Below are 27,464 nucleotides of genomic sequence, written 5' to 3'. Positions count from 1 at the left end.
GGGGCCTTTCTGTGTGGAGTTTGCATGTTCTCCCAATTGTCCCCTAAGGTATCCTCACAAAAACATGCAACTCTATCCTGGTCAGTCGGGGGGCCTGATACATTGGAAAGGAACTGGTTGGAATAAGTCCACGCGCTATACGTCCTACCAGGGAAACAGGTGATAAGAAGCGACCTGCTCACTCCTCATGCGTTGAAAGAAGCATGAGCTCAGTTCGGGACTCCCCCCAGTTTAGCAGAGGGAGAGTAGCGCCCAGGTTACAAAAATTGTGTGATAAAAAAAATTATATATGAAAGCTATAAAACAAACAAACAAACAGACAAACAAACAAACAAACAAACAAACAAACAAACAAACAAACGGTTACCAAACTAAACGATCGCTCCATTACAGTCATTCACTACAAGCTCACAACAGGTCCTTGTGATCGGCTTTGTCACTATTTTTGTAGGACAAAGTAGTAGATAGGCATATAGTAGAGGCATAAGTGGTTAGTTTATCTTTGTGCGTGCGTGCGTGCGTGCGTGCGTGCGTGCGTGCGTGCGCGTTACAGTTCAGTGCATGGTCTGTGGCTGTAATAGCATGGCTGTAGTAGCCAGGCCACACCTCATTTTAACACCAACACAACCCCACACAGAATGTGAGCACTGGATCAACCAGTTCCAGACAACATTACGTGTGCGTTAGGGGAAAGAGACTGAAATGTGCCTTAATTGTTCTGGTGCTATTTGGCTTTGTGCTGTGTTGCGCCTGCCGGAAGATATGGCCCTTTGTAAAAGGCAGCTGCAAATTATTGCGCTTTGTGATTACCGGTATTTAATGGAGTAGGTATAGTCAATAGAATAATTAAAAGATAACTGATCGTTGCAGCCCTAGTCTCACTAGTCAGCACTACTTGTGCATGATACCAACATCCTGCTCCACGTCTGTTTCCATGGTAACAGAGGCTGAGTGGACGATGCTGTAGTGGCTATGTGTGTGTGTGTGTGTGTGTGTGTGTGTGTGTGTGTGTGTGTGTGTGTGTGTGTGTGTGTGTGTGTGTGTGTGTGTGTGTGTGTGTGTGTGTGTGTGTGTGTGTGTGTGTGTGTGTGTGTCCTTGCATCCCCTCCATAAGTAAGTAGATCGGGAGTGGTTTATTGTCGGAATTAACGTTAACACGCAGGAGTCTGTCCCTGCAGGTCTAGCCAGGGTGACTCCTGGTTGGATAGCCCTGTCTCAGTAAATGGCTGTTGTGTTGTCTGTCTGTCTTCCCAGGAGGGACGCATCATGTCTCAGGTGAAACAGGTTGTAATGGTGATGTCTTAACAACTTCCTGTCTGTCTTCCCCAGGAGGGACGCATCATGTCTCAGGTGAAACAGGTTGTAATGGTGATGTCTTAACAACTTCCTGTCTGTCTTCCCCAGGAGGGACGCATCATGTCTCAGGTGAAACAGGTTGTAATGGTGATGTCTAAACAACTTCCTGTCTGTCTTCCCCAGGTAGGACGCATCATGTCTCAGGTGAAACAGGTTGTAATGGTGATGTCTTAACAACTTCCTGTCTGTCTTCCCCAGGTAGGACGCATCATGTCTCAGGTGAAACAGGTAGGCCTGCTGGCTGCCGGCTGTCAGCCCTGGAACAAAGATGTGTGTGCAGCCAGCGGAGACCGCTTTGCCTACTGCGCTACTCTGGCTATATACATCTACCAGGTAATCTACAGTATACGTAATGTTACTACTGTATGTTAAACAAGTGTTAAATAGCTCATAATTATTGTGATAGTAATCATTGCTATAGACTGTTTGTTCAGTAACAGTGTTATAGCTCTATATTGTTTTAGTAATCATTTCTATAGTGTGTCCAGTAACAGTGTTAAATAGCGTGAGTACATAAGTGACATTTGGACCAACAGTACATTGAGTTTAAACCACGTGTCTCTTGTCTCTCAGTTGGACCAACAGTACAATGAGTTTAAACCACGTGTCTCTTGTCTCTCAGTTGGACCAACAGTACATTGAGTTTAAACCACGTGTCTCTTGTCTCTCAGTTGGACCAACAGTACAATGAGTTCAAGCTGCGCTCCATCATGTCAGAACATAAGAAGACCATCACAGCCATCAGCTGGTGTCCTGACAACTTGGACCTGTTCGCCTCGGCCTCCGCAGACAACCTGCTGATCATCTGGAACGTTGCCGAGCAGAAGGCTGTCGCACGACTGGACAACACTAAAGGTGCTGAGTCTGACTGAGATGCACTGGACATCACTAAAGGTATACTGATTAGAGATGCACTGGACATCACTAAAGGTATACTGATTAGAGATGCACTGGACATCACTAAAGGTATACTGATTAGAGATGCACTGGACATCACTAAAGGTATACTGATTAGAGATGCACTGGACATCACTAAAGGTATACTGATTAGAGATGCACTGGACATCACTAAAGGTATACTGATTAGAGATGCACTGGACATCACTAAAGGTATACTGATTAGAGATGCACTGGACATCACTAAAGGTATACTGATTAGAGATGCACTGGACATCACTAAAGGTATACTGATTAGAGATGCACTGGACATCACTAAAGGTATACTGATTAGAGATGCACTGGACATCACTAAAGGTATACTGATTAGAGATGCACTGGACATCACTAAAGGTATACTGATTAGAGATGCACTGGACATCACTAAAGGTATACTGATTAGAGATGCACTGAACATCACTAAAGGTATACTGATTAGAGATACACTGGACATCACTAAAGGTATACTGATTAGAGATGCACTGGACATCACTAAAGGTATACTGATTAGAGATGCACTGGACATCACTAAAGGTATACTGATTAGAGATGCACTGGACATCACTAAAGGTATACTGATTAGAGATGCACTGGACATCACTAAAGGTATACTGATTAGAGATGCACTGGACATCACTAAAGGTATACTGATTAGAGATGCACTGGACATCACTAAAGGTATACTGATTAGAGATGCACTGGACATCACTAAAGGTATACTGATTAGAGATGCACTGGACATCACTAAAGGTATACTGATTAGAGATGCACTGGACATCACTAAAGGTATACTGATTAGAGATGCACTGGACATCACTAAAGGTATACTGATTAGAGATACACTGGACATCACTAAAGGTATACTGATTAGAGATGCACTGGACATCACTAAAGGTATACTGATTAGAGATGCACTGGACATCACTAAAGGTATACTGATTAGAGATGCACTGGACATCACTAAAGGTATACTGATTAGAGATACACTGGACATCACTAAAGGTATACTGATTAGAGATACACTGGACATCACTAAAGGTATACTGATTAGAGATGCACTGGACATCACTAAAGGTATACTGATTAGAGATGCACTGGACATCACTAAAGGTATACTGATTAGAGATGCACTGGACATCACTAAAGGTATACTGATTAGAGATACACTGGACATCACTAAAGGTATACTGATTAGAGATACACTGGACATCACTAAAGGTATACTGATTAGAGATACACTGGACATCACTAAAGGTATACTGATTAGAGATACACTGGACATCACTAAAGGTATACTGATTAGAGATACACTGGACATCACTAAAGGTATACTGATTAGAGATGCACTGGACATCACTAAAGGTATACTGATTAGAGATGCACTGGACATCACTAAAGGTATACTGATTAGAGATGCACTGGACATCACTAAAGGTATACTGATTAGAGATGCACTGGACATCACTAAAGGTATACTGATTAGAGATGCACTGGACATCACTAAAGGTATACTGATTAGAGATGCACTGGACATCACTAAAGGTATACTGATTAGAGATACACTGGACATCACTAAAGGTATACTGATTAGAGATGCACTGGACATCACTAAAGGTATACTGATTAGAGATACACTGGACATCACTAAAGGTACTGATTAGAGATACACTGGACATCACTAAAGGTACTGATTAGAGATGCACTGGACATCACTAAAGGTACTGATTAGAGATACACTGGACATCACTAAAGGTATACTGATTAGAGATACACTGGACATCACTAAAGGTATACTGATTAGAGATACACTGGACATCACTAAAGGTATACTGATTAGAGATACACTGGACATCACTAAAGGTATACTGATTAGAGATACACTGGACATCACTAAAGGTATACTGATTAGAGATACACTGGACATCACTAAAGGTATACTGATTAGAGATACACTGGACATCACTAAAGGTATACTGATTAGAGATACACTGGACATCACTAAAGGTATACTGATTAGAGATACACTGGACATCACTAAAGGTATACTGATTAGAGATGCACTGGACATCACTAAAGGTATACTGATTAGAGATGCACTGGACATCACTAAAGGTATACTGATTAGAGATGCACTGGACATCACTAAAGGTATACTGATTAGAGATACACTGGACATCACTAAAGGTATACTGATTAGAGATACACTGGACATCACTAAAGGTATACTGATTAGAGATACACTGGACATCACTAAAGGTATACTGATTAGAGATACACTGGACATCACTAAAGGTATACTGATTAGAGATACACTGGACATCACTAAAGGTATACTGATTAGAGATACACTGGACATCACTAAAGGTATACTGATTAGAGATACACTGGACATCACTAAAGGTATACTGATTAGAGATACACTGGAAAATACTAAAGCTAGAGATACAGTGGACAACAATAAAGAGCCAAAGAGGTAATAATTAGAAATGAACTGGACATCACTAAAGGTACTGATTATAGATGTGTATTGATAATTTGCAGACAGCATTGGAAATGGGACAGGATACAATGTAATCAGAAGCACAGGTTTACAGGTCTTTTTTTTCCTTTTTCTTCTTCCTTTTCTTTTCTTTTGTAAGCTCCATCATTTTTTGTAGGCTATAGCCTAGTTGGCATAATTCAACTGGTAAATATGTACATGATACATTTATTGGATAAATGCAGACCTCATTTTATGTTTTAAAACCATTTTTTGAAATAGATGCTTAATTCATAATGTGCATTAATTTTTGTAGTCCTCTCCTCTCCTCTCCTCTCCTCTCCTCTCCTCTCCTCTCCTCTCCTCTCCTCTCCTCTCCTCTCCTCTCCCTCCCCTAGGAATCCCTGCTTCAGTCAGCTGGTGTTGGCACTCTGCAGACGGAGTGGCGTTCGTGTCCCTCCGTGGACCCTTGTACGTGTGGGTGTACGGGGGTCCCGACCCGGGGGTCACGGTGCACAAAGAGGCCCACTCCTTCCTCTCTGACATCTGCCTGTTCAGGTGGCACCCTGCCAAGAGAGGGAAGCTGGTGTTTGGACACACAGACGGCAGTCTGTCTATCATTCAGCCAGGTAAAACCTGGACGGGAATACAAACAAAATGAAAAGTATCAGTCTGTCTGTGTATTCATGTTTCATTTTTGTCTATGCATGCTAGCACACACAAACCCATATGCACAATTAGTTGAAAACTAGAAAAAGTGCCCCTCGGGGCACAGGTCTCCACCAGGCCAGGTCAGGTTGTCACCTCCTGGTGGCGCTATAATAGGCCAATGTGAAAAGGATGCCATTTCTTCTTATGCCTTTGATGGCAATTGGATGATTTGAGGCATTTTGTTCCAAAAATGTGTTTTGCAAAAATCCACCTGTTGGTGGCGCTATAACAGGCCAATGTGAAAAGGGTGGGATATATTCCTCAGCCTAGTAAGAAAGTGTGCGAAAGATTGCACGTAAATTGCACGCTGCATTCATGATTAGAGGCTTTTTGTTCAAAACCAATCCTGAAAACTTTGAAAGCCAATGTTAGCCAATTGCGATGGAATATGAAATATCGGACAGATCCGGCTTGAACACATGACTATAGAGATACTGTGTGACGATTTGCGGGATTTTTGGACAAAATCTGGAGGAGTAATAACAAAAAATGTGTTTTACAAAAGTTGGCCTCCTGGTGGCACTATAAAAGGCAGATGTGAAAAATGCAGGTCAAAGGTTTGTCCTTGGCCTCTAGGGAGTGTGCATGCAACGTTTCACGCAGATCGGTAGAGTTAAAGGTAAAAATGGTGAAAAGCTGCCTCATGGTGGCACTATAACAGGCTGTTCTGGAAAATCTGGGGCAGAGGTTCATCTAGGGAGTGTTTTTGGCATCGGCCAGGTTACCGGTGCCGGAGATTAGCTGTTAACGGACGGACGGACGGACGGACGGACGGACGGACGGACGGACGGACGGACACACACACACACACACACACACACACACACACACACACACACACACACACACACACACACACACACACACACACACACACACACACACACACACACACAGGCGGAGGGCAAAACATACTCTCTCCCCATGCCTTCGGCCTGGTAGAGACAATGAAAGGCACAGAAAAGTGCAGCTGCATCCACAAATAATATCCATCCATCATATCCTATGTGGTATAAAAGCCTGTCCACAAGCATGCACAATAACTATAAATAGGCTATACATAAGTCATTTTAACCCATTTAGACCTGAGGCCCATTTTAAAAATGGCTTCTAAATCCTAATCAAATTTTTCTGATAAGCGCTGTGTTGCTAAATGACACAGATGCTTCCCAGGTCTAATTGGGAAAAGGGGACAGAGTGGCATTCCGATATACTTCCATTCCGACTAGGGAGTAATGCGGCAAGTCAGAATGGCCGTGCGTCGGAATAGCGGGCTTCGGAATGGGCTTGTATGAAGGACATTTTTTTTTACTGCACAGCTAAATTACATTTATTTTAGTAAATTGTTGTACAAATGACCTACAGCTTAAATTAAATATCTGTTCTCCCATAACATACGGTCAATTTAAATCTTTGATTGCAGACTTACCCCCAAGTGTCTGCAACTGTTTTTAAACATGTATTACATCACGTGATGAGGAAATGTGGCTGTTCTGATCTGTTTTTGTTTATATTGTGAGGATGTACGATGATAAGGGTTGGTAAAGCGCCCCTCACTTCACACAGGTGTGATCTTTGTTGTCTTTGCAGGCTGTAAGAGCCAGAAGCATGTGCTCCGTCCAGAGTCTCTAGAGGGAACAGACGAAGAAGACCCAGTTACTGCTCTGGAATGGGACCCTCTGTCCACTGACTATTTACTGGGTAGGATGCAAGTATTTACTGTATTTGCTGGGATACGTAGTATTTGCTATAGATGCAATATTTACTGGTCTGTCTGTCTGTCTGTCTGTCTGTCTGTCTGTCTGTCTGTCTGTCTGTCTGTCTGTCTGTCTGTCTGTCTGTCTGTCTGTCTGTCTGTCTGTCTGTCTGTCTGTCTGTCTGTCTGTCTGTCTGTCTGTCCAGTGTCTAACCTGCACAATGGCATCAGGCTGGTGGACAGTGAGGCGTTGACCTGCATCACGTCCTTCAGCTTCCCTTCGGCTGCCGCCTCGGTCCAGTGTCTGGCCTGGGTGCCCTCTGCACCGGGCATGTTCATCACCGGAGGTACGTGAGCTGTTCCTTATGGCCTGGGTGCCCTCTGCACCGGGCATGTTCATCACCGGAGGTACGTGAGCTGTTCCTTATGGCCTGGGTGCCCTCTGCACCGGGCATGTTCATCACCGGAGGTACGTGAGCTGTTCCTTATGGCCTGGGTGCCCTCTGCACCGGGCATGTTCATCACCGGAGGTACGTGAGCTGTTCCTTATGGCCTGGGTGCCCTCTGCACCGGGCATGTTCATCACCGGAGGTACGTGAGCTGTTCCTTATGGCCTGGGTGCCCTCTGCACCGGGCATGTTCATCACCGGAGGTACGTGAGCTGTTCCTTATGGCCTGGGTGCCCTCTGCACCGGGCATGTTCATCACCGGAGGTACGTGAGCTGTTCCTTATGGCCTGGGTGCCCTCTGCACCGGGCATGTTCATCACCGGAGGTACGTGAGCTGTTCCTTATGGCCTGGGTGCCCTCTGCACCGGGCATGTTCATCACTGGAGGTACGTGAGCTGTTCCTTATGGCCTGGGTGCCCTCTGCACCGGGCATGTTCATCACCGGAGGTACGTGAGCTGTTCCTTATGGCCTGGGTGCCCTCTGCACCGGGCATGTTCATCACCGGAGGTACGTGAGCTGTTCCTTATGGCCTGGGTGCCCTCTGCACCGGGCATGTTCATCACCGGAGGTACGTGAGCTGTTCCTTATGGCCTGGGTGCCCTCTGCACCGGGCATGTTCATCACCGGAGGTACGTGAGCTGTTCCTTATGGCCTGGGTGCCCTCTGCACCGGGCATGTTCATCACCGGAGGTACGTGAGCTGTTCAGTCAAATGGAACCAAATGGACCTGTACCGTAGAGGGTCCATTTGGTTCCATCTGCACACTCTAAGAGTTACAGACTTTGTGTCTGTCCTGGCACCCCTCTGGGGGTTTATGATTAATTAATGATGAACTGATACATCCCACTGAGAATTTCTTTGTCTAATAGACGTCTAAAAATGCAATAAAAAACGGTTTTGGAGATATGGCTTATAACCCCTCACACATTAACAACTGGGTGAACTTCAACCCAACCCTTGATGCTGATCGAGTGCCAAGCAGGGAGGCACTGGGTCTTTGGTATGACCCGGCCGGGGATCGAACCACTGGAGAACTAATATTTGTCGTATGTAATCCAAGTACATATTGTACTAAACTGTAAGTGTGTGTGTGTGTGTGTGTGTGTGTGTGTGTGTGTGTGTGTGTGTGTGTGTGTGTGTGTGTGTGTGTGTGTGTGTGTGTGTGTGTGTGTGTGTGTGTGTGTGTGTGTGTGTGTGTGTGTTTCAGACTCCCAGGTTGGAGTATTGAGGATGTGGAATGTGTCTCGCTCCACTCCTCTGGATAACTTCAAACTGAAGAAGACAGGCTTCCACGCCCTGCATGTCCTCAACTCCCCTCCCGCCAAGAAAGGTGATGCATGCATGTGTTGAACATATAAGGACCACAATGGAAACAAGTCCCCGGGACCAATTGTGTTATCCTTTTAGCCTAAGATGTTTTATGTGAGTGTGTTCTATAGAAAGGTGGTGTATATGCTTAAATCCAAGTATGCAGAAATGGATGCAATGTAAGCATGTTCCCTGCATGTATTATATGAAGTAATTGGGGCGGTAGTGGCTCAGGAGGTAGAGTGGCTCCAGTGTCCTTGAGAAGTACACTGAACCCAGAAATGCTCCCGATGAGCAGAATGGTGCCTTGCATGGTTTCCTCTGCCGTCAGTGTGATTGGGTAAATTAAATGCACAGTGCTTTTTGATGAAGGCATATAAATGCACCGTTTACCATTAAGAGTCTGATTTAGAACTGTTGATAAAATCTTATTCAATGACAACAAAATCTCAGAGGCTGAATCTCATCAAATGGCGGTCCGTGGCTCAGATGCCGAATAAATAATGGGCCTTGACTTGAAAACCACTGGCCTAATTGCATGAATGTGTGCTCTTTTCTCTCATGGGTTCCAGCTCTCCCAGTAAGAGAGAGTTTGAATGGGTTAATTCAACTTAATTGAATGTATATGGGTGATCTTTCTCTTAGCTGTGGGTTCCAGCTCTCCCAGTAAGAGCCAGTACACCAGCTCCACCAGTGAGGCGGTCCCTCCTCCCACTCTGTCCCAGAACCAGTGCTTCTCTCTTCCTCCCGGACACGCTGTGTGCTGCTTCATGGACGGAGGCGTTGGCCTCTACGACATGGGAGCCAAGAAGTGGGACTTTCTACGAGACTTGGTATATTTACATTTAAATATGTAATATTGTAATGTTTTGTTGTTGTTGTTGTTGTTGTTGTCGTAGTGTTGGTGATCTTCTTCTTCTTCTTCTTCTTCTTCTCCTTCTTCTTCGTAGACCACAGCTGTAAATCCACACATTTTATTAAATTGCACATGATAGTGTGAAGTGAGGGGCACCTTTTATCATGATGCCACATGACGTCACAGGGGCACACACAAAGCCAGTTGTTGGAATTCCCCAATCTCAAAAAGATTGGGGAACCCCTGTGCTACACTCAATGGAACAGAGCCTTATCATTGGTATTTGGTAATACATGAAGGAAGTAACGAAGAGGCCCAATTTCTGTCCAATATGGCTGCTGTGCATAAAGCCATAATGCTGCCTGCCCCTTAGAGGCATCCTTATAGAAGACATGCAGGGCCCTGGCCTCTGGATTTCACAGTGTTCAGTAGCCTACAGGTATGTTTCATTACCACTGAGTGTGTCGTGTCTCTCTCTCCAGGGTCACGTGGAGACAATCTTTGACTGTAAATTTAAGCCAGACGACCCCAACCTTCTGGCCACAGCCAGCTTCGACGGCACCATTAAAGTGTGGGACACCAACACCCTCACAGCGGTGTACACCTCCCCGGGGAATGAAGGAGTGGTGTACTCTCTGTCTTGGGCACCTGGTATGAAACGCAAACACGCACACGCACACGCACACGCACGCACGCGCGCACACACACACACACACACACCACGTCACTGTCTGTGTGAGTGTGTGTACGGTTGTAATCACATTTGACACCTGCGTTCCACACCAGCACAGGGAGTGCAGTGCCCGGTGTGTCGGACCCACGGTTGTCCAGAACTGCCCCAAAAGGCCTCTGCCCAGTGTCCATATATGGAGCTGGCCTGTTCTGACATCATTCTGACGTCTGCATAGACTCCATATTTGGGCATGCCTGACAAAGAACTCCATATATGGGCATAAAAGGACACAGACATATTATCTGGGTGGGGCATGCATTTCCAACTTGCATCGTTCCAAGTAGGCCAGTGCCCAGCGGGCACCGCTGTAGAGGCTCCAACGGGCCACCGCTCTAGTTAATTTAATTTAAGTGGAATTGTTTGAGCTGTCCATGGTGGAAAGTGCACATAGCATAGTGTGTTTTTGTTGAAATTGTGGATGCAAACAAACATTTGTTTTTAAGGCTGCCCTCTCTACCTGTCTAATGCAAGTACCAAGTTTAGCCTATAGCGATTAATCCTCTCCTCTCCTCTCCTCTCCTCTCCTCTCCTCTCCTCTCCTCTCCTCTCCTCTCCTCTCCTCTCCTCTCCTCTCCTCTCCTCTCCTCTCCTCTCCTCTCCTCTCCTCTCCTCTCCTCTCCTCTCCTATCCTCTGTGTATGTATACGTTGTGTGAAGGAGATCTGAACTGCATAGCAGGGGCCACGTCTCGTAACGGAGCGTTCATCTGGGATGTGAAGAAAGGAAAGATGATCACTCGCTTCAACGAGGTCTGTTTGCATCCATTTGGTTCCATTCGTACACTCTCTGAGTTAGAGCACCCAAAGAGATAGAAGATCACCCACAGGCTGCAGGTCGGGCGGTTAATGTGTAAAGTGTTGTGTGTGCAGGACGTATGATGTCCCTGCACGTCATTCTGAATGGATTTCAGAGTTTCTCTAGAACAGTCTGAAGCCACTTTTTATAAGCCAATCCAATTGTACGACTTGAAATGTGCACTTGTGCTCTCTCTCTCTCTCCCTCTCTCTCTCTCTCTCTCTCTCTCTCTCTCTCTCTCTCCCCCAGCATGGTCAAAGTGGTATCTTCTGCATAGCGTGGAGCCATAAGGACTCAAAGAGGATCGCTACCTGTAGTGGAGATGGATATTGGTCAGTAACCTTCTTCTCTGGTAGACTTTAGTTTATGTCTAAAGTCTGAATGTCTCAACACATTTCAGTCTAAAGGTGGTTCCGTGTAGTCACTGGAGGGTTTTTTTCTTTTTATCCAAGGAAGACTGATAATTTAATGAAATATTTTCTTCTTTTGAAAACTTTTTTTGGGAGGGTAAATTATTATAATTACTAACTAGACAATGCATGAAAGTTTTAAGTCTTATTGATATCATATTGTTTGGTCTTATTGATTACAGTATCATGTTGTATTGCTGTAGGCCTATTGTTTGCAGTATCATCAGCATATTGTCGTATTGTTTGCAGTATCATCAGCATATTGTAGTATTGTTTGCAGTATCATCAGCATATTGTCGTATTGTTTGCAGCATCATCAGCATATTGTCGTATTGTTTGCAGTACCATCAGCATATTGTCGTATTGTTTGCAGTATCATCAGCATATTGTTGTATTGTTTGCAGTATCATCAGCATATTGTCGTATTGTTTGCAGTATCATCAGCATATTGTTGTATTGTTTGCAGTATCATCAGCATATTGTTGTATTGTTTGCAGTATCATCAGTATATTGTCATATTGTTTGCAGTATCATCAGGAACATTGATGGGAAAGTCCTTCACAAATATAAACATCCTGCTGCAGTGTTTGGCTGTGACTGGAGCCAGAATAACAAGTATGTGTCTGTCTGTCTGTCTGTCTGTCTGTCTGTCTGTCTGTCTGTCTGTCTGTCTGTCTGTCTGTCTGTCTGTCTGTCTGTCTGTCTGTCTGTCTGTCTGTCTGTCTGTCTGTCTGTCTGTCTGTCTGTCTGTCTGTCTGTCTGTCTGTCTGTCTGTCTGTCTGTCTGTCTGTCTGTCTGCACATCTAACCAATTATTCTGATAAAACATTTAATTCAAATGTATATATGTAAAGATCTTTCTTATACAAATGCTGTGTGTGTGTGTGTGTGTGTGTGTGTGTGTGTGTGTGTGTGTGTGTGTGTGTGCGTGCGTGCGTGCGTGCGTGCGTGCGTGCGTGCGTGCGTGCGTGCGTGCGTGCGTGCGTGCGTGCGTGTGTGTGCGTTCTTGCAGGGACATGATAGCTACAGGCTGTGAGGATAAGAACGTGCGTGTTTACTATCTGGCCACCAGTTCAGACCAGCCTCTCAAAGTGTTCACAGGTCACCTGGCCAAGGTGTTCCATGTCCGCTGGTCTCCTCTCAGAGAAGGAATCCTGTGTTCTGGATCTGATGATGGGTAAGAAGAGCCACTCTGGCTCTCACACTTCTTCTCAAACCGTTTCATGCCAAGGACAAGTTTTGTACAGTATATACACAAAAGAAAATTCCTTCTTTTTTGTGTGTGCATAAGGTTGTACAAACCTTTTTTATTATTTGTTATAAATGGTTACTGTATTGAAACAGGATATACAACTAAGTCGTGCATTTTGTCTGTTGTACTTGAGATGCTAGTGAAACATTTCCCTTTTACTGCATTTTGTGGCTGTATAACTTATCTTCTCCCATATCCCATTACCATCTGTCCTGTCCTGTCCTGTCCTGTCCTGTCCTGTCCTGTCCTGTCCTGTCCTGTCCTGTCCTGTCCTGTCCTGTCCTGTCCTGTCCTGTCCTGCCCTGCCCTGTCCTGTCCTGTCCTGCCCTGCCCTGCCCTGTCCTGTCCTGTCCTGTCCTGCCCTGCCCTGCCCTGCCCTGCCCTGCCCTGCCCTGCCCTGTCCTGTCCTGTCCTGTCCTGCCCTGTCCTGCCCTGCCCTGCCCTGCCCTGCCCTGCCCTGCCCTGCCCTGTCCTGTCCTGTCCTGTCCTGTCCTGTCCTGCCCTGCCCTGCCCTGTCCTGTCCTGTCCTGTCCTGTCCTGTCCTTCAGTACGGTGCGTATCTGGGACTACACACAGGACGCGTGTATAAACGTATTGAGTGGTCACACAGCTCCGGTCAGAGGGTTGTTGTGGAACACAGAGATCCCATATCTACTCACCTCAGGTAAGGCTGCTGCAGAACCACACATTAGCCACTTAACCACTATTTTTGGGGAAACATTTTCCTAAAATAGCAGATATACGCAACGCGTTTTGAGCTCGTAGATCGACTATTTTTTGGCTCTGATATTTCAAACGATTTCAGTCATGCCCAAAATTGGGATGCCAGGGTTCACGCAATTGAATCTGTATGGTCATTATCAGACCTTACCCTTCCAACTGGGCACGCGGGTGAAATCACCCCTCAAGGGCTTCTGACAGACATACTAGGGGTTGAAACATGCATCCAGCAAGCCTTAACTTAGGTCGCATTCACACTTCTACTTCTGTAGACTCGATGCGAATTGGTGGAGAAGTTGCATCATTATTGCATATTTAATTTGCTGCGTTTGCCTTCACACTGGCTGTGTAAACCGCATCAAGGCTCTGTAAACCGCATCATGATGATCCAATCCGATCACCATATAAAATTATTATGCATATTCCATGTTAGCTATACAGTTTATTAACATTGAGGTGCACAATGTTTATGTGCTCTCCCGGTTGACCACAAGCTCATGGGTTTGATCCCGGGCACCGCCTACTCTGCGTATGAGTAGCACGGCTTTGGTGCGGTAAGTACTGGGAGCTGGTGCTAGATTTGGCGCTTCTCCTCAGCAATCCATCTCCCAGAGCCAGAGGTCTAGCGTGTTGCGAACCGGGGATAGATTCCCGCGCTCTGGCTGATGATGCCGACAGTAATAGTAACTTCATTTAGTTATTTGGTTCCATGTGTACACTCTTCTGAGTTAAATGAACAGTGATGCTCTGATGTGTTTCAGGGTCCTGGGATTACACCATCAGAGTGTGGGACACCAGAGATGGAACATGTCTAGACACGGTGTTCGATCATGGAGCTGATGTTTATGGTGAGAATGTACCAGTACTGTTAACACAACAGCACATGTAGTACAGTCAGTACAGGTCCCAATGGATCCCTTAATCCTTATTTGTGTCTATATTTTTGTGTTACAGACCGTTAAGGGTTAAGGCTTAAGGGTCTGTAACACTTAGTAAAAGTAAATAAATGAATAAAATGTAATACAACTAAAGACAGATTAAGACACATAACAGGGTAAAAACACAAAAACAAATGATAAAAACAGATAAAAGGCTGCCAAAGGACTAGCATTGTAGATTGGGGTCGCACTTTGAGAAACCCTGCTCCAATTTGCACATCGGCTCTGGCAGGTCGAAACCTCTATGTCCAAAAATGACACTTTTCCAGATAAAAATATGGAGCTAAGAGGTTTCTGTCCGACAGCAATGTTATCAAACTGCAGGTACATTATGAAATGTAAAAATGTGGAAATCACTATGTTGTCACCAGGGTTGACGTGCCACTTTATTGTTATGTTGTCACCAGGGTTGACGTGCCACTTTATTGTTATGTTGTCACCAGGGTTGACTTATTGTTATGTTGTCACCAGGGTTGACGTGCCACTTTATTGTTATGTTGTCACCAGGGTTGACGTGCCACTTTATTGTTATGTTGTCACCAGGGTTGACTTATTGTTATGTTGTCACCAGGGTTGATGTGCCACTTTATTGTTATTGTTGTCACCAGGGTTGACTTATTGTTATGTTGTCACCAGGGTTGATGTGCCACTTTATTGTTATGTTGTCACCAGGGTTGACTTATTGTTATGTTGTCACCAGGGTTGACGTGCCACTTTATTGTTATGTTGTCACCAGGGTTGACTTATTGTTATGTTGTCACCAGGGTTGATGTGCCACTTTATTGTTATTGTTGTCACCAGGGTTGACTTATTGTTATGTTGTCACCAGGGTTGACGTGCCACTTTATTGTTATGTTGTCACCAGGGTTGACGTGCCACTTTATTGTTATGTTGTCACCAGGGTTGACTTATTGTTATGTTGTCACCAGGGTTGATGTGCCACTTTATTGTTATTGTTGTCACCAGGGTTGACTTATTGTTATGTTGTCACCAGGGTTGATGTGCCACTTTATTGTTATGTTGTCACCAGGGTTGACTTATTGTTATGTTGTCACCAGGGTTGACGTGCCACTTTATTGTTATGTTGTCACCAGGGTTGACTTATTGTTATGTTGTCACCAGGGTTGACTTATTGTTATGTTGTCACCAGGGTTGACGTGCCACTGTATTGTTATGTTGTCACCAGGGTTGACGTGCCACTTTATTGTTATGTTGTCACCAGGGTTGATGTGCCACTTTATTGTTATGTTGTCACCAGGGTTGACTTATTGTTATGTTGTCACCAGGGTTGATGTGCCACTTTATTGTTATTGTTGTCACCAGGGTTGACTTATTGTTATGTTGTCACCAGGGTTGATGTGCCACTTTATTGTTATGTTGTCACCAGGGTTGACTTATTGTTATGTTGTCACCAGGGTTGACATGCCACTTTATTGTTATGTTGTCACCAGGGTTGACGTGCCACTTTATTGTTATGTTGTCACCAGGGTTGATGTGCCACTTTATTGTTATGTTGTCACCAGGGTTGATGTGCCACTTTATTGTTATGTTGTCACCAGGGTTGACGTGACTCTTCATTGTTATGTTGTCACCAGGGTTGACGTGCCACCCCAGCCGACCCTTCACCATGGCCAGCTGCAGCAGAGACAGCACGGTGCGGCTGTGGTCTCTGACCCCTCTCATCTCTCCTCTGCTGCTGCATGTCCTCACTGAGCAGCCCTGGGACAGGATCATAGGAAACACTGGTAAGATCATCATAGGAAACACTGGTAAGATCATAGGAAACATGCACTTTCTTCGCTCTACCTCATGGACCTATACCCGTGGATTACACCAGTGTCTGTGTCGGTCTTTTTATGTAGATTATGCGTTTGACACGCACGGACACTCTACTGTAACAGTTTGCGTTAATCCCATGTACAACGCACTGACTTTTGTCTTTTGTGTGTTCGTCTTTTTATTATATCACTTTAACTAACGGCTACACTATATACTAAAGTGTGTGTGCACATACACATCGGCCGCTATGCTCACACACCTATATATATCTTATCTCAGGTACTACGTGTAAATATGTTGGGTTAAAAAAAAAGAAAAAAAAGGTTTGAATCCCAGCTGAGTGGCCTTGTAGTTAAAGTGTCCACCCTGAGATTGGGAGGTATAAGGGTGCGATCCTTGGGGTGGATCATGCCAAAAACTATAAAAATTGAATCCAAAGCCTCCCTGCTTGGCACTCAGCATCAAGGGTGGATTGGAGTTAAATAAGTCCCTGTGACATACCAGTGACATTAGTGACGTACCAGTGACATTTACAAAGGGCGTACAGTACATGAGGTCCAGGAGGTGTACGTATACTACATACACATCATGTCCATGGGGGTGTACTTGTACATCCTGTCCAGGGCCATGGTTCAGTGGTACTCTATCATGTTACATTATGTTTGTTCACATACAGAGCAGTAACTGGTATTCCATCATGTAATGTTATGTTTGTCCAGACAGAGCCATGGTTCCTGGATCGCCGCCCCTGCTCTGTGGTAAAGTGTCCCGGGACATCAAGCAGGAGCTGGATAAATTGACGTCGGACGTCAGGGTCAAAAAGCTACGCTGGTTATCGGAGAGCTTCTCGGTAACTACAGTACATTTATATGTCGTATATCCTATAGGATCCTAGTTTGGTTACTATTGTACCATATAACATTGTCCTAATAGGATCGTAGTTTGGATATACTAGTGTACCAAAGCCAAGAATAGCACATAATAATGAATAAACAAATAAATAACTAAACAAACAAACAAATAACTGTGTGATTGTACACTTGTGTGCATATCCTCTTCCAGCCTCCAGGGGGAAGCAGCAACCTGTGGGACTTGGTGTCAGTCATCAATGGGCAGGATGACTCTCTGCTGCCACCTAGCTATGGAAAGGGAGTGATGCATATGAAACACCTACTGCGCTTTAAAACTGTACGTCTGCAGAAAAACTATTATGTACAATTGTACATGTATCTATTTTTCACTGCAATTATTATTCTTATTATTATTGATTAGGCATGGGCCAGAGCCATAGAGTAAGACAGAGTTGCGACATCGAGGGGGCAGAAAACAGCCCGGTCACGTGGTTCATGTATACTCCCACGAGCCCATATAGACTCCAATGTATTCCGTAAACTTCCGGTGTCCCTATTCGCCAACAGAAGTCTATGTAGAAGAGCCGCCATTGGACTGGCCCCATGAAGTAAACAGAGTTGTCGTAACTCTGTCTTACTCTATGGCTCTATGGCGCATGGGCGAGATTCAACACGACCAGGAAAAAAATCACACTTGTGTGAAGTGAGGGGCGCTCTTATCGTCATATACATTGGGCGCTCTTATCGTCATACATCACAAAAAATCTCCTCTCCTCTCCTCTCCTCTCCTCTCCTCTCCTCTCCTCTCCTCTCCTCTCCTCTCCTCTCCTCTCCTCTCCTCTCCTCTCCTCTCCAGTCAGAGGCTCAGGAGTTGACCATAGTAAAGATGTCTAAGTTTGGAGGAGGCATCGGAGCTCCCAGTAAGGAGGACAGGCTGAAGGAAGCAGCACAGATCCATCTCAGACTGGGACAGATCCAGAGATACTGTGAACTCATGGTGGAGCTGGGACAGGTAGGATATAGGCCTACTTGGTGGAGTTGGCACAGGTATAGGCTACTTGGGTACTATATATATATATATATAGTTGGGAGGGAGAATGTGTGTAATCAAGAAGAATTAGAAGAAAAAAACAGTAAAACAAAAAACAATAATCTCTCTCTCTATCTATCTCTCTCTCTCTCTCTCTCTCTCTCTCACACACACACACACACACACACACACACACACACACACACACACACACACACACACACACACACACACACACACACACACACACACACACACACACACACACACACACACACAGTGGGACCAGGCGTTGTCGGTCGCCCCTGGTGTTTCTATGAAGTACTGGAAAAAACTCATGCAGAGGTAATTTTCTTTCTTCTTTTTTTCAAACTTGAACTTAAAATTGAGAATCGTTTGAGCCTTTTTCAGTCAATTCAGTTATGTTGTGTACAAGTGCTAGTTATTTTTATTCCATTTCAGACGTCAGAACAGTTCTCCAACCTTGCCTTTATAACTGACTAAGTAATGCCTTATAAGCACATTATAATGTAATTTAATTATTTTGCTGCCCGCTAGGTGGTATAGCATAAGCACAGCTAACGTGCTAATGTACCAGCCGTTCAGTCTCAGTCTACGGGCCATCGTTTCATTTCCGGGTTATCAGTGAGGTGGGGGCTATTGTTGTGAGCACAGTGACCAGTAGCATTAGCACACACTGTTTACCTCTCGTCAGAAACATGTCCGGAGCGATGCGAGGCAAAGTCACAAATTAAATACGATCATCGGGATGCGTGACGGCTCACCATGGACAGCGCTCGAAGCTTTAGAGATACAGGGCTTTGAAAATCATGTTATAATGAAAAAAAACCATAGCTGGTGGGGACGGAGGCACTGCATAGCAACCGGAGCAATGCTAAAAGGTAAATTGACAGTCGCCGCTTTCATATATGGAGTATACGGTTGTCAACGAACATGTACGTAGTTGGCCCCTGCCGTACCCTATAGCCAATAGGGGTCCGAATATGTTCGTAGATGGCGCAGAAAGAATTAAATGCACTCACTGAATTTTAGACCAGAATTTCATATAAAGTGTATCTATTCTATTCTATTCTATTCTATTCTATTCTATTCTATTCTATTCTCTCCACCCCCAGGAGAGCTGACCAGCTGATGGCAGAGGACAATGATGATGTCATCCCATATTGCATCGCCACCGGAGACGTGAAAAAACTAGTGAGCTTCTTCACTGGCAGAGGACAGCTGACTGCAGCCCTGCTGGTGGCACAGGTAGAGAGAGAGAGAGAGAGAGAGAGAGAGAGAGAGAGAGAGAGAGAGGTGATGGTAATGATGAAGGCTATCTTCTTCAGGGGGCGTGTGAAGGCAACATCCGTGTTCCTCAGAGCTCCGCTGTCAATCAAGCAAGCAACGATGCAGAGAACAGACAACAATACCAGAGGTACACTCGCTGTGCGCATGCACACACTATATTGGACAGTGGATTTTAGATTTGTGTTTTAGGTTATTCGATTTTGAATTGCAAATAGCATTATTGATGGGCGCTAGCCCCTCCTACGCCCAGCTTTCGGGGTTTGTGTGAACACAAACATTGAAGACAGAGAAGTGAGGACGCAAATTGTGATTGGCCAGAATGAGATGATGTATGATGATAAGAGCGCCTCTCGCTTCACACGGGTGTGTTGAAATCAGCAAAATAATTATGTTTTTAATGGCACCTGTCTTTTGCAGAACAATCAACAAGTTAGGAAAATATTCCGAAAAATACTACTATTTAAATAGGAAACTTCATTATGTCCAAAACTGATACTTTTCATATTTAAAATTAAGAAATAAGCAATAGTTGCTGCTTTTGATGCTTTTGTGTGATGCTAGGGCATATTTTGGCTTTACAATGGCCTCTTGAGGCCAGGGGCTACAGTACTGCAGGCTAACTGTGTTGTGTTGTGCAGTCTGCTCCACAGGGTGTCTGAGGAACTGGCTGAGTGGTACTTCCAAGATGGCCGCTCTGTGATGGCAGCCTGCTGTCATCTAGCTGTAGACAACATAGAGGTATTGTGTGTGTGCGTGCGTGCGTGCGTCTGTGCGACTGCGTGCGTGCGTGCAGAGAGAGAGAGAGAGAGAGAGATAGAGAGAGAGAAAGAGGTGTGCATATGGATCCAGGAATCTCCGCTGTGATTTGCCAGTAGTCACTGTGATTGACTGTTATTCCTTCCTAGCCTTCTTGCAACTATGCCTAACCGACCGTAATTATAACCGTAAACTAAGTAAAACTAACCTTATTCCTAACCTCAGTAAAACTATGCCTAAACCTAACCTTAACCTTAGTAAAAATTATTCCTAAACATAACCGTATTCCTAACCTCAGTAAAACTATTCCTAAATCTAATCTTACCCTGTGCCAGGAAGCCAATCATGTATTATTTGTGTTTGTGCATCTCTCCTCAGTTAGCCATGTCCAGTCTGATCCGCGGCAACGAGTTGGAGTTGGCCGTCTGCGTGGGCGTGGTCCTGGGAGAAGCAGCCAACCAGAGCACAGCTTACTGCCTGGAACTACTGGCCAGGAAGTACATGACGCCAGCAAGCTGGTGAGATCATTTGAGATCATTTTTTAGAGCGCATGTTCGGGTCTGTAAGTCCCGGAAAAGATGCACTGTGATTGGCCAGTAATCACTTGAGTGGCAGCGTGACGTAACGTGCCTTCCACACTTCCGGCGTACTTCCTCTCCCAGTGTAAATTCTTCCGCCCCTCCTTCAACACACATCGCTCCAACGAACTGCAGCGGCCAATGAGGAATCTATTTTTATAATATCTATAGCTATATGCACAGCATCCATTTTGGAAAGAACTCTTCCTACTTCCGGGCCTACTTCAGGTGTTACCGATGATAGTAATTAATTAAGGCACTGTTCCATTTATTGTACAGTGGTTCTCAATTTCGGGTCAGCGTCATTATTTCAACGGTTCGTTGGTCCGACTCGCTCTATTATTCACCCTGTGCCTAACCCTAACTGTAACCGCACACAAAGCCACGTTGTCGGACTAATGTGCCGTCGGAATATGAGTGGATCCCTTTAATTTCAACTCTGAGAGTGTACAAATGGAACCAAATGGACCCGTGTTCACACCAATACGGGGCCATTTTAAACCCACTCTAGGACACTTTGAGACCCACTGTTGTAGCAGAGTGCTTCCAGTGAGCCAACATGCACACTAGAGCATCCTGTCTCTGTTTGATCAGAATGGAACAGAGCCTTCATTAGTATCATCGGTAAGTATAGGGAAGGGGCCCGGAAGTAACACGAATTATTCTGTGTGCATACTGCATACAGTATAGGCCTACAGAAACGGGTCTCATGGTCACAGCAAATGTATTTCCTGTAGGCGGAGACGACATATCTGCTGTGTAAACAGTCGGCTCTTCTATTACATTGAATGGTGTTAGACTGATGTTAGACTGCTCAAACATTTCTCTTTAACCTGCTTTTTACTAACACTAACCTGTGTAGTTAGTGTGGTTGCCTGTAACTGTAAATGAGCAATACTTTGCCGCGCTACTCCTCCCACAGTTTTTGCCGCACACACTCGAGCCATATGTCAAATCGACCGGCTTTATCGTTGAGATCCGTTGTATAGTTTAATTGATATTAAGTAATTAGTTCTCCATAGATCTTAAAGACTAATTAAGGCTCTAATTTAAGTATTTTTTCCCTCGGAGACCGTAAGCGCCATATTTACAAGACTTGGGGAGGAGGTTCATAATAATTATGAAAATTAATTGAAAAGGAATTACATCAGTCAGCCTCATGGTGGCGCTATAACAGCCGACTCTACGTTCATAAAATCAAAGTTTCTTTTTCCATGGATTCCTTGGGTCATGACGCATCTCCCATATAGGCCACGCCCATTTGCGTCAGAAAAGATTTTCCACCAAATTAGAATTTTCTTCAAAACACACTTTTTGCTCCTCCTACAGATGTTGTCCAAATCTCTCATAAATTGGTACACATAATCTCCGGACCTATCCGATTAAAACACCACAGGCAGAATTTTGATGTGCGTGACGTGACATTGACGTGACATTGGTAGCTAGCAAAATGAGTGGAGGGGCCTATATAAGTGATTGCGGCAACCACACTATGCAATTTTTCCAAAATTGCAACATTTCTAGTTTATGGCTGCTCCAACAGTAGTGGCAACATTCAACTTTGGAGAGAAACGGAATGTCAAAAAAATTCACCGCGGTGTCTGAGACCAGAGCCATAGAGTAATGGTTGAGACGAAGCAGTGAAAGGTCCTGAAAAAGATACATAACGTCAGTCTTACACAATACCCAATCTTTCTGTTGTATGAACACAAGGCTGTTGTACTTTATTCCTCATACCATACCTCATACTTTATACCTTATACCCTTTATACCTCATCAACAGGCCACCAGTTGAGGGCAGATGTCTCAGAGAATACAGTTGATAGTTTATCCACAATAGGAATGTACACTTACAGAACATAGCAACAATAGCACATCTAGCAGACCTATAGAAGAATGAAATTATTATGGATATGGGTTTTAGACATAGTTTATTATCCTTCTATAATCCTATAAATTCACAAAAAAACATCCCTTTTCCGTTTTTGTTTTGTTTCTGTGTACAAAAAGGACATGCATAAAGTACTTTGCCAAGCAAGTATCCGATGAAGACATAATTTGAGCTCTTTCTTTTTTCTATACGATACAATAGGAACCATGCACGAAAATGAATTTCACAGATTTTGTTTTACTTCTGTAAACCTGTGATGTGACAAATGACAAAGCTGATTCGGTGGTTGCACAAACCATTCATAGTAATTCAAAATGTATATTTTTGTCCTTTGTGTGTTCCCGTCCAGGGAGCTGTCAGCTGACCTCCTCCACATGATCCCCGACAACCACCTGCTATTGGCCAAACTCTGTGCCTTTCACACTGGAAGTTCCGCCCACATCAACGCTCTGCACCAGAGGGTGAGTCAGAAATCACTTAAAGGAGCACATCCTTCATTTTCAACCTTATCTTCACATAATTGGTCCTGAATAATGCTTTTGATTGATTGATTGAAAATTGTATTAACAGTTTGCAGAATTACAGTACATTTCAAGCACAAACTCAATACAAAGGCTGTTAACTGTGAGTGGACGACCCAATTAAGCATTACACTTGTTTACAACAGGGTCCACCATGTTGTAAACAAGACGGCACCATTTCTGTGTACTCACTCTGAGTCTCCGTGGACGATGTGGACAGTTTAGAAAACTGCCTGCAGTGACATCATCAGTAGGCAGTTTTAGTCATTTCAACAAAGATATTTTTTTATTTTCTCGTATTCCCTGTTGATGGTGTCACTGGTAGGCAGGTTTCTGAACTGCCCAAAACCCACCAATGAGACACAGAGTGAGTAGACAAAAATGGTGCCATCTTATAATGAGCATTAGTGAGGACCAATTATATAACGATATGGTTGACAAAGTTGAAGTACTTCTTTAACCACCTCATTTAAGCACTATATATTTCATTACAAGACAATTCAGAAAAATAGCTGATTTAAAAGCTCACAGGGAACCTCTAGGCATGTTGTCTCTAACCAAATTGTGCGTGTGTATCATTGCAGTGCGGCATCCCGCTCTTAGAGGAGTGTAGTGCGCTGGCGCAGGCGGCCATGTTGGAAGGAGACTTATTCACCGCTGTCAAATTCCACCTGCTGAGTCCTGAGCCAGAGAATGCTCTCTGTGTAGGCTTAGAGTATGTCAAAGGTAAACACTGTGTGTGTGTGTGTGTGTGTGTGTGTGTGTGTGTGCGTGCGTGCGTGCGTGCGTGCGTGCGTGCGTGCGTGCGTGCGTGTGTGCTTGCGAACACCAGACTTGGCACCAACACTGTCCAGGGGCATGAGAATATAGTCACACCACTGATCAACACAATGTAGGACTAGATCTAGTATTATATACAGTGTAAGAGCAGAAGTTAGAGCTTAAATAATGTCTCCTGCTCATAGAGCTGTACACTGTAAAACCCCCAGTGTGCATTGTGTCCACCAGGCCCAAGGTGTGGCTGAGACACTGACATTGGCTTACAACGTATGCAGGGTTGGTCCGTTTTGCAGCATGTGATTTCCGTGAACGTTTGCATGCACATTCCCACTAGGCCGAAGAACTAGCACCCTTTTCACATTGGCCTATTGTAGCACCACCAGGAGGCCACAATGCACACAACACTGAGGATTTGTACTGTTACCATAAATGTGCTTGACCACCAGTCAAGTTGATGTCCTGCCTCCCCAGAGCAGCTGAGTGGATCTGATTGGACGGTGGATAGTGTCCAACCAATCCTGGACCTGCTGAGTTATATCAGAACAGACCACCTCCTCATGACCAAGCTCACTGAGTATACACCACCTTATTTCATTATTTTTCATATCATAATTTATGATTATGATCATTATGATTATTATTATACATTTCTATAGTGCCATACAGCTATACTGTATATTACTTATCTACTATACTATCTCTCTCTCTCTCTCTCTCTCTCTTTCTCTCTCTCTATGTGTGTCTGTGTCTGTGTGTGTGTGTGTGTGCGTGTGTGTGTGTGTGTGTGTGTGTGTGCGTGTGTGTGTGTGTGCGTGTGTGCGTGCGTGTGTGCGTGCGTGCGTGCGCACGTGCAGAGCTCGCAGTGAGTTACTGATACTGTGTGGTTATATAGGAGCTCTGCTGGCCATTAAAAGAAAATACTTCAACATTGTGCCTGCTCTGTATGAGTACACAAGGTACAGTATGCAACCAATTGTCACTATAGTTTGTTTGCTTGCGTGTGTGTGTGCGTGCATGCGAGCGTTACCTAGGCTGTGATGACGTCCAGGATACAAGAATACTTTGATAATATTTGGAATTCATCAATATCACTTCAGTTGTTTAACCACCATCGATTCTTGGTCACATGTGAGTTAAACTTGTGAGTTAAACTGCTGCTGTGTGTGTGTGTGTGTGTGCGCGTGCGTGTGTGTGTGTGCGTGCGTGCGTGCGTGCGTGCGTGCGTGCGTGCGTGCGTGCGTGCGTGCGTGCGTGCGTGCGTGCGTGTTCCTCAGCCAGCTGTTGAAAAGGAGAGAGGTTTGTATTCCTCTGAAGATAGAACAACTGTCAGTAGAGCTGGACGCATGGCGGGCGTGCACACACACACACAACAAGTATGTTCACAGTCACATAAACACACATTTACACGCACATGTGAAATGTCAGTGAAGATACCAGGGGTGGTGCCAAAACCACAACTAAAACGAATGTCTGTCTGTCTGTCTGTCTGTCTGTCTGTCTGTCTGTCTGTCTGTCTGTCTGTCTGTCTGTCTGTCTGTCTGTCTGTCTGTCTGTCTGTCTGTCTGTCTGTCTGTCTGTCTGTCTGTCTGTCTGTCTGTCTGTCTTGTCTGTCTGTCTGTCTGTCTGTCTGTCTGTCTGTCTGTCTGTCTGTCTGTCTGTCTGTCTGTCTGTCTGTCTGTCTGTCTGTCTGTCCATCAGATGTGTGTATGATGTTCCTTCAGAAGGCCAAAGAGAACAATACAACTGTCTGCTGAAGAGAATCCAGCCACTGGACCCTGGTAACCACACTAATATTTGTATTTATTTATTTTCCTACAGAAGAACACTTGATTAACATTGACAGTTAAATTCAGCCGAGTGGATTTTTGCTGTAGACAATCATTAATCAGCATCAATTTGCTATTAGTCATTTTTACTGTGTTGTCCATTTTTTGGGCATGCCATTATAGTATAGAACCCGGAGTCCCCCAGGGCTCTATACTAGGCGCCCATATATTTGTCCCTCTACACCAAATATCTTCAAATGTTCAGCCATAGAATAGTGGCACTAGGATTAGAGCGATTAAGTGAGTTAAATGTGTTTGTTTGTTTGCTTGTTTGCCTGCCTAGGTGTGTTGGTGGTGTGTGGGCCTGACTATGTGACAGGCTCCAATCTACCGAGCCACTCTGATGTACAGCTGTCCTGTTTCACTGGACACAGAATACAGGTGTGTGTGTGTGTGTGTGTGTGTGTGTGTGTGTGTGTGTGTGTGTGTGTGTGTGTGATGTGTGTGTTAGTTTCTGAACCAATCAGAGTGTCGCATCCCTCCAGGCTATGGGGACGTAGGTCTGTCTCATGCACGACCATATGCACGCACATGCACAGTGGTTTGTTTACAAAGTGACAGAGAGACGGCAGCAAAGCCAGGGATTTTTTTCTAACCTGTAGTGTACACAACCTATATACATATTTAGCGTGATGATTAAGTCTATACCGAGCCGTGGACAAAGCCAACTCGGATAGTGACAAATCATGACAACAAACACAATATTTTGTGTCATTCTACGGGCCCCTAGCTCTCAGCAGGGAATGTTGCGTGGGAGGAGTAGGACGAAGCCTCTCCCGGTGGGGGCTCCTCACTGGCAGGTGAGCCAGTAGGACACAACAGCAGTGACACAACACAGCAATGTGTGTGGGGAGGAAACAATGGGCATAATGATTAAATTGAGGAGAAAAAGGTGTAAAGAAAACAAAAAAGGTAACTTGAAATTGTACTGATGTACAGTAAATGTACTTCCACTGTTGATGATGTTGTTTTGGCTGATGTGCTGCAGGGTCCGGTGTTTTTCCTGGAGGACGGTAAATCAGCCATCGCCCTCAACGATGCTCTGATGTGGGCTAAAGTGAACTCCTTCTCCCCTCTGGGGACCGGGGTCCGGATTAACCCCTTCTGATCACCCCCCCCCCCCCCCCCCCCCCCCCCACACACACACACACACACACACACACACACACACACACACACACACACAGATCAAATCCCTGTCTTGACTTTAATGTGAAAGAACGGACATTGAAGGAAGAGGATGTTACAGCAGGAAGGTGGAGGAAGCAACACGATCATGCTAGCCATGCTTTGTAACAGCGATGTGCCGATATATCGCTCATATATCGGTATCCGCCAATATTTGCCTCGTTGATTGATGACGACATATTGGCGAATAAGTTGACATTCATCACCAATGGCAGTAGACGATGTTTCTGTGTTGTTGGGTTGCAATTTTACACTGGCTCTATTGTTGGTTGCGGATTCCAAACAGTTATGTTTTTTTTATAATGAAGATTTACT

At 44.7% G+C, this 27,464-nt stretch overlaps 1 protein-coding gene across 1 annotated transcript; it reads left to right on the top strand.

Moving 5' to 3' along the window:
* Nucleotides 1-1,566: 1,566 nt before the first annotated feature.
* wdr17 (WD repeat domain 17) lies at nt 1,567-27,464 on the top strand (the record flags this gene model as incomplete). The annotated part of the gene is given in 31 exon segments (XM_079498543.1): nt 1,567-1,689; nt 2,028-2,211; nt 5,170-5,400; nt 7,073-7,183; nt 7,385-7,525; nt 7,528-7,590; nt 8,836-8,958; nt 9,582-9,769; nt 10,275-10,443; nt 11,182-11,273; nt 11,569-11,651; nt 12,258-12,344; nt 12,741-12,905; nt 13,529-13,644; nt 14,462-14,548; nt 16,234-16,383; nt 17,137-17,267; nt 17,480-17,605; nt 18,125-18,280; nt 18,579-18,643; nt 19,435-19,567; nt 19,648-19,736; nt 20,248-20,347; nt 20,744-20,883; nt 23,184-23,295; nt 23,940-24,081; nt 24,607-24,709; nt 24,990-25,091; nt 25,834-25,913; nt 26,245-26,342; nt 26,950-27,464. Coding segments are annotated over 31 exon segments (3,810 nt in total). The 3' UTR covers nt 27,070-27,464.

Source organism: Electrona antarctica, assembly GCF_951216825.1.
Source record: "Electrona antarctica genome assembly, chromosome: 4".
NCBI classification, from domain to species: domain Eukaryota; kingdom Metazoa; phylum Chordata; class Actinopteri; order Myctophiformes; family Myctophidae; genus Electrona; species Electrona antarctica.
The sequence above is the reverse complement of the archived record's forward strand: the minus strand, read 5'-3'. Positions and strand labels throughout refer to the sequence as shown.